Genomic DNA, 8,988 nt, shown 5'->3' with positions numbered 1-8,988 from the left:
CTAAATAGATGTTCCACTGATCTTTTTAAAGTAGGTTACGATAATGGGACTCAACTAGAGGGAAAGTGAGGAACCTCCAAAGAAGCCCATGACACAAGAAATAGAACCTCTCACACAGTTGAAGGAGAAGAGAAAATAGTTCAAACCAGAAGTCCCATAGATCACAGGCAAAGGGGAAAAGGGTGGGCCCGGCTGAGACAGTAATTGAAAAATACTCCAAGATGAACAAGGTAATGAGTGGGGGAGAGGAAAGACTCCTCCAGTTTGACCAGCCAACCTACCCATGCAGCTTTTTGAAGAAGAAACTTAATGTGAAGGTAAGAGATGGCTTGCAAAGGAGCTAGAAGCAACCAATCATCCATATAATGGTGGAAATAAAGGCCCCTGAAATGTAGAAAATGGGCAAAGGTCTTGACCACCTGACCTAAAGCGTAGAGAGCCAAAGCCGACCCAAGTGGAAAATCCTGGAACTGGTAGACACAATCCTGATGGACAAAATGAAGAAAATATCAGTGTGCTGGGGAGATGGAAGTGTGGAAGTAAACATCCAAGATATCTACCATTGTCATCCACAGACCAGGAGTGAAAACCCATTGAAGAGATAGGTGAGGCTTCATGGTAAAATGAGGAAGGTCTAGAAAGTGTTTCAAGGAAAAAAGATTGATGATGGGGCACCAGTCCCTGGTCTTCTTGGGACAACAAACAAAGGGGAGAAGGAACCACCCTTTCCACAATGCCCTTGGGAAGAAGGTTTAGAACTGGGATACAGAAAAGGGGAGGAGTTAAGAGGAACAAAGAATGAGCCCATCAGAAAGAGAACATGAAAAACCCAAAGGTCTAAAATGAAGGACTCCCACACTGTGGCAAAATGCAAAAGCTTTGCCCTCACCAAACCTATACTGACCACAAAGTCATCAAGGCTATCCTATTGCACTGAAAAGGTTGACGAAAAAATAATCGATGATTACCCTCATAGATCAGTGTAGCAGGAACCAATAAAGGGAAGAAAGGAAGGGGATGAGACATAGGTACAAGTTCAAGAGGAGGTTGAGACAAATGAGAAGCTAATGAGGAAAGGAAGGTATGCAAATGGGTAGACTCAACTCTGGACTTAAGAGGAGAGCCATACACAAGTCCCATTAGGAGGATGAGTGGTAAATGGACACAGAACAAAAGGGCTTCCCAACCCAAAAGATCCCCACAACAGAGGAGCCATGTTTGGTCTAAAGGGCAGAAGAGGGCAATCATGCCAGAGTGGAAAAAAATCAGGGCACGAGTCTTAACTGAAAAGCTCTGGGGGAGGGGGGGACCATAAAGAGCCTCAAACAAAAAATGAAGTGAGGAAAGGGAACAAAGTAGAGAGGATAAGGTGAGGCACATATGGGGAAATTGAGATTGGGAAAACATGACCGAAGTATTGGGATCCAAACCCACAAAGGCAGAAGAGAATGCAACTGCTGTAACTCCAAAAAAGGAAATGCAGACCAATGGTAAGCCAAAGCATGGGCTTCCATATTATATGGGAGTCAAGATACACTGACCCCAAAATGTAATTTGTTAAATACACCTATTGGCATGAACCCTAATATCTGGTGGGGGGGACAAGATATTGGCCTGAAGGTGTCTCACTTAAAAGGGAAGGGGAAGGAAACAAGAAACAGACAAAACAAACCTAGTTAATCAACTTTATGAAAGGAGAAGACCTGGGCACATCCATAGAAGTTAAATATGATTGTGTAGAATATGATGGGGGAGGAAACAGGCTGTTGAAATCATCATCCTCTTGTTTAGGTACCCCTGGCAAATCAGAAGCCCACATGAAAGTAGCCAACTCCCAGTGAACCAAGGCCAAAACATCTTCTGCCAATAACTGTAGACTGGAAGGCATTGTACAGGAAGTAAAGTTAACTACAGTAGGAACAGCAGTAGTAGTAGTTGTAAGGATAAACTCTGAATTAATGATAAATATGAATGGAAATAAAAAAACAATCTACAATTTGAGTGACCTCATGCTCTAAGTCAGGCAGTCATCTTTACCCACTTCCCATTGGTGAAAATTCACAAGTGCAAATGCACAGGGGGGGGGGGGGCTGTGCATGGAGGTGCATCACAATCCTATTGATGGACAGCTTCTGTCACATGAAGTCATCATCCAGTGGCACAATTCATGTAAAATTAAAAGTGGGAGTTGTCTCAAGGTTGGTGACATACAAATCTATTTGCAGATACGCAAGGAAGATAGCTAATTTGTGTATGGAGGTGAGTTATCGTCTCAAATGTAATATCTTTTTTCTTTAAGTTCCACTCATTTGAAGGTATATGATTCTAACAATACTGTACCTGACATGTGGCAGCATCAAGATGAGTAGCTCCAATGTAAATTAAGTTATTCTGTAGTGTGTACACCAAGGAAGGAACAGATACCTATACGAGAAAAATAAAAGAACTTGTACACATGTAATGTTAATGTCTAAATTCAGTATATTACTGAAACATGCACAAAAAAAATACACTTAGTGAAAGAGAAACCTTTACATATTAAGGGGGAGAGAACTACATACATTTCACACATTTGTCTGTATATGTTAAGATAAAAGTTTATTATTTTTACTTTTAAGAGAAGATTTAGGCCAAGTGGGAAATAGATATCTTAGATTTAGTAAATTGCTTCAGAAGTTTGATGGCAATTTCATAGAACACACATGTGTTATTTTCTTAAGTTCTAACAGCAAAATTAAACAAAAAAAAGTTTCCAACTGAAATGGTATAAATAAAAAAATACAAATAAACACTTGGTGGTAGTAAACATGCTATATCTTTGACAAGTTTTATAGACCACTTAAATAATTTAACCATACAAAACACTACTACTACTTTTACCTATCTCATTAACTCTTCTACTCTGAAGAAATAAAAATACTGTAGTGAAGACAGTTTACCAGATATATCAGAACTATCACTGGTTTACTTTATAAAATTATTTTGTTGCATACATAAGCCACCTAAAGTAAAACACTAATCTCACACAACAAACAAATCATTAAGTCCACAAACTTGAGAATGTCTCAACTTAATTTAATATCTCACCTTGAGGGTATCAAGTGGTTGCTTAATGACAATATTGAGTAGAGAGGTCCTCCAACGTTTAAAACTTCCTTCTTCTATAAACACCATAATCAGACATGTAACTAGTTTAACAAACTCTGCAATAACCACAGCTGTGCTGGCAATGAACAGGTCTTTTTGGGTTCGTGCCATTCTCATGGTTAAACCCAATGCTGCATTCTGAACTGTTAATGTGAGAAGTGAAGCATACTTCAAAACATTCTGTGTTCCTGTGAAAATAAAAACAAATTTAACACTAACAAAAGTGTTCAATACTCCATAATCAAATCATGTTTTAAAAAAACTAATTTTCATCTGTCAACTATTGTACATGTTATCTTATGTATACGTTAACTCCCAGTTTTTTAAACGTTGCAAATAAATATTACATAGCTTATTTGAAAAATGTACAGTCCTTTGTAGATATCTTATAAATTTAAAACTTATCACTATCTTACTGGTTAAGGTATTTTAATAAGATAAAATAAATCATTACACAAATAACACAAGTTATCAATTTCTGACTGAAAACCATCTTTATTAATACTGTTAATTTATACTGACCAAACACACACTTTTTATAATTTTCAATAATAGTTCATAGTAGTATTACTATTTGGAAGTTCACACTCTTTTCAATATAAACAAAAAAGAGACAACCATACACTTCCAGTACTAAGGTACAAAATTTTTTGCAACAACTTAAAAATGAGTGAGTGAACTCAAAAACTACTTATATCACAGCATAATAATTTTACAGACACAACTCAAAGCAAATTAAGAAATTTTGTCTGAAAAAAACATCAGCCTGTTACCATGTCATACAAAAGATATGTAGCATTATACTATATACTTCTTTTAAACATTTATCAAATTTATTTTGTACTTTTACCTCTTCGTACTTTAATTTCCATGCAATAAGCCTGTTAACCTGAAATCAAAGAAGCCTTTTACAATTGCCAAAAATCTGCATGCAAACTTGAAGGACATATTTCTACAGCCAAAGGAAAACATAGCAAAATAGCAAAGATTTTTGTTGCAAGGAAATTAAAGAATGAAGAAATAAGAAAAAAATTAGTTTGATGAACTGTTTAAGATAATTAAAAATTGGGGTGTGGGACCATTGCCTTTATTTACAAGTTATAAAATACGAAACCTAAATGTTACCTACAATGCACGTTTAATGTTTTTTTACGCAGTAATGTATGCACTTATTTAACTACTTGCATACTTTGTAAATATCTTATTTGACAAAGTAAAAACAAAAATTGAGTTTTTCACATGATATCAAGGATTGAATAATGCTATCAAAATACATTTATCAGATATAAATATGACAAATATTGTACATAGTTTTGTGTACATATTTCTGAATGATCATTTTACAATATACAGAGTGATTATAAAGAAATATTTTCAATATATATATAAATCAAAACTGACATTACATAGGAAGGTGATATTGATATAAAAGTATCATGCAAAATAAATTCCATAGTTATCACTAGAGAGTGCTAATGTGGTTTCTTTCACACATTATATAAATGTGCATGTCAATTGCAATGCAGCTCATTCAACCAATATGAAACTGACATGAGTGAAGAGAAGTAAATTAGTGAATTGTTTTCATACCAACAGATGCAATGCCAAAGCAGCTCTCAGACTGAATAGAATCTGCAGAGGACCTTGTTCCAGTGTTGTGTGTGTGGAGGAGAAAAGTTGCATTTGTAATAAGCCACATACCGGCTGACAAGTGAAACGTCTACTGAAGTCAGCCATGGCATAGCAGAACAAGCTAGCACATGTTCACACCGTTGCAGCAGCACACATTATGTCATCCAGTGTACGGATTTGCCAATTTGAGCTGTTCGTGATGCTCTTCTGTGAACTTTGTGAACGTTTCCTTAAAAGCTGCATCATGTTTAAACACTGAAGGAGTCGGACTTAACCCAATATGTCAATTCTGTCTTGCGGTTCTTGGCAAGAATAGAAGTCAACGACCAAAGGCCTGCCAATATCTTATGGATTGGTAGAGCACATTTCACCCTTCCTAGAAGTATTAATACATGCAGCTGCATTATCTGGTTAGAAACTAATCCACAAGCAACATTTCTCCACAAAGCTAAGGTAACAATGTGATATGGTTTCACAGCTCACTGTTATTGTACTCTACTTTCTTAAAGAACCATTACCACCTGGACTACAAACCTGCACATTCAATGTTGCATGGTACTACGAAATGTTCACAATCAATGTGCTTTCCCTGTTGCAGCAACAAAATGTGACAACACTACAGTTTTCAGGCAGTACATATAATGTTCCTCAGCACATTGGTAACCAGGTGAAACACGTCCTGCAGGAGATAACAAGACAGAATCACGGCACATCATTTTTCTTGTGAATGACCACTGGATCTCAGACCAGCTGATTTCTAGTTGAAGAGGTATCTAAGTCGTGTGTAACCTGGGAAATTTCATATTCTAGACCCAAAAATGCAAGTGCCCGGGAAGTGGCTAGCATACCAGATGAGATGCACGTTTTCACATCCAAAGTATCACAGATGCAATGCATTCTAGAAACTGGAGAAGCACACCTACAGTTACTAAGATTGATCAGACATTAGGGTTCCTCTGATGGTAACATACAATTGTGGTATTTGCATCCTTTGCATACCCTTAGCACCCCTGTGCAATTTCACCTACCTATGTCATACCATTTGTAAGATATGATATGCTGAACTATAAAATTTTCTTTTTAATCACCCTGTACTTGCAAAACTTGTATGTCAAAAAAATGGTGAATTTTAATTCTACTTTAAGATCTTTAATCCTCCAATGGCTCACCAGCAAGTCTGTAGGCTTACAATATTAGAATTTATGTTTCGATACCCATGATGAGAAAAGCACAGATAACCCATTGTGTAGCTTTGTGCTTAACAAAACAAAAATAAGACTAATTCATATCTAGAGCAGGCCTTGACAAATATTTCCAGATCTAGGGGCCAACCCAAAAACTCAGTAGCCAGATGTGTCTAACCTAACTTCAATACTGTTTGTACCAGAAAATGGGGGCTTGGATAGTTACTTTCACAGCAACGAGTGCATACTAACAATCACATGATATCAACAACCGCTTGATAGTATTGCCTGAACTAACTGCCTTTGGTCCCATCTGAGTCTAAACATGTGCAATGATTGGTTGAATTGAGAGAAAGAAGAAAAACAAAATTAGTAACGTGTTGTGCAACTGCAGTGCTTAATTTCTGAAACAAATATGAAAACGTACTGGATCCACCATTAAAATCATAGAAACAAAGTTTGACTTAGAACTCAAAGAATGTGAAAATAGTTTTGGACTTCCAAGAGTCCAGAACTGTTCTAGATTCAAGTTCAATTTAGCACAGTCATACCTACGAATGAATAAAATGGGAGAAAACACTAGTCACCATGATGAAATTTTTGTTGCCATAGTGACCTGGTGCCCAGGATTTGTTGAAGCCTAATCTAAAGACAGGGACTTTGCCAGCCAGCTGTTGTTTTCATGGCTGTTTATAATAAATACTTGATTTTGAACACATTTCTCATTTTGCTTGGTAGGTGATGTCTTGGATCAGGAGTTTTTAGTCAATGAGGTTTCATGGCAATACTCATATACTTACATAACATTACAGTGATCAAGACTTAAACTTGTTTAAAATTGCTAATGTTTCAACCTTATTCGATGTATTCAAGCAGTGGTTTTCAAACTTTACAAAGCCATGGAACCCTCTTATTTCATTTCTTTCATCATAGAACCTCAATCATTAACCCACCCTTAAAACCTTATTAGAAGTAGTCTTATTCCTCTCTAATCATACATAAATAGCAGAAAATTTACATCTGTATGAATATTAAATTTTTTTTGCTTGTGTACATAACTGCATGGAGAGGAATGAATATCAAATTGTCCCTAATGAGTTAACACTAATTATTTAAAAAACTACCTTTGTAGAAACCTGGAATGCCACAGAACACAGCTTGAAAACCACTGTTAGAGCATTTACAAGCATATCAATCATAATTTGTTTTCGTGTTTATGTACATGTTTGACTGATTTCACTAGGAGATGTCACACTAGAATCATTGTTTTACAGATATACAATAACATGTTATAAATTCCAATGAAAATAACGGATTCATAAAATGATTCATAACTTAATAAGGAAGAGGTTAAATGAATGGCAGTTTTATACAATAAAATTTCTTCTCAGGCTGGTCATTTTAAAGTTTTTACATCCAACTAAAATCTTTTCAAATTAACAAATAAATTTCCTTATACCAAAACAAAACTGTATTATAACATTAGCTTTGACTTTGAATCCTCACTTCCATAAAATATAATGATAAAAAAAAAATGTACAAAGTAAAACTGTTTCCTGAAAAATAAAATGACAAAAAAAAGCATTATTAAAAGAAACTTTAGATAATATACCTTAAACCATACATAGAGCTACATCTTTAAATGAAAGTATTACTTATTTTCTGAGGACTTAAAAATACACTAACATCTAAAAGTGTATAAAATACTTCACAGGGCACTCAATATCTAATTACATGCCTCAAAGAATGTTTTAAATTACACATTCAGAATTATCAAACTGTTGCATGATTCCACGGATACTATGAGAACTGTGAATACAGCTAAGTGTGAATAAATACTTGGAATTTTTTTTAACAGTTATATTTACTAAAGATTATTTTTTATTTCTAAGTTCTTATAGAATATTTAGATATTAAAGTTCAATCAATTTCTTTTTAACAAAAACAAATAAGAATTCTTTACCTACCACTCTTTAAGTCTTCTGCCAAGGCCATATCTGAAGTTGATTCCTCTGTTACACCAACGACTAAGTCTTTTCCTTCGTTATTGTTTGACATCTGCTGCCCACTGATAAAGAGTAGCAGACCTCTAGCTGGATCTTCAAACTTTGTGATACAAATTCACAAATTACATTTCAGGTAAAAATCTCTGGTTTCATGATTTCTTTTTGGCATATGCAGATATGGATGAATAATCCATGAAAGTTAAATGGAATTTCTTTCAACAGTGCATTGGTGTAATTTGAGTTTACTAAGCTATTATGTTTTCACAAAAATTCAGTTCAGTATATAACATTATGCAACATACCTACTACATAAATCATGCCTAAATGTAGAATCTCACAAAACAATCTCAAATACCAGAATAATTAACTATTAATTGTGAACTTTATTAATAACATTTACAACACTTTTATCATTGTGTGAGAAAATATCTTGCATATTTTCTTGATGCCTAATTTTATGTCTATTGAAATCTAACCTTTATCTTCAACACTAAAAACTAGTACATTTTTTTTCTAATTGTTATCCAGGCTCCTCCCAAATTTACCTTTTTCATTCTTTTAACTTATATAAGCTTAAAAACAATACAAAATAAAATGAAACTGATACTTTGAGTTAAACTAATTTCATGGTGTGTCTTTGCCTTATTAACCCTTTCAGCACGGGCTTGGTCCCTCAAACCGACCTCTTAACCATTTTGTGCTTGTTATAGTATTCATGCTAACTTTTAAATTAGTAAGCGAATGTTAACGAAATTTAGCAGATTATCAGTAAACATTATAATGCTCTCATATGCAAAATATCAATTTTTTTTTTAAATTAAGGTTTGTAAAGCAATGTTTTTCTAATGCCTTTTTTTTTCTTTTCACATGTTGCTTATATATCATGCAAAGTAATTTTCATTTTAAGATTAAAAATACTTTTATAGATCAGAAAATGTTCAAATTTCACATGCAAATCTTTATAATGTCCAGGTAGTTATCAAACGTTTCTTAATAAAAACTTTATATTTTATCTATTA

At 34.5% G+C, this 8,988-nt stretch overlaps 1 protein-coding gene across 1 annotated transcript in view; it reads right to left on the bottom strand.

Moving 5' to 3' along the window:
• Positions 1-8,988, bottom strand: part of LOC106467269 (UDP-galactose translocator-like) — an 18,331-nt gene that overhangs the window by 3,794 nt on the left and 5,549 nt on the right. The window contains exons 2-4 of the mRNA XM_013927598.2: positions 7,931-8,069; positions 3,088-3,335; positions 2,341-2,424 (exon numbers count right to left, since the gene is read on the bottom strand). Coding sequence (XP_013783052.1) covers positions 2,341-2,424; positions 3,088-3,335; positions 7,931-8,021 — 423 coding nt within the window. The 5' untranslated portion in view covers positions 8,022-8,069. The remainder of the gene's footprint in view (positions 1-2,340; positions 2,425-3,087; positions 3,336-7,930; positions 8,070-8,988) is intronic.

This window comes from Limulus polyphemus, unplaced genomic scaffold (assembly GCF_000517525.1).
Source record: "Limulus polyphemus unplaced genomic scaffold, Limulus_polyphemus-2.1.2 Scaffold2549, whole genome shotgun sequence".
Lineage (NCBI taxonomy): Eukaryota > Metazoa > Arthropoda > Merostomata > Xiphosura > Limulidae > Limulus > Limulus polyphemus.
This window is presented reverse-complemented; position numbering and strand designations above follow the sequence as displayed.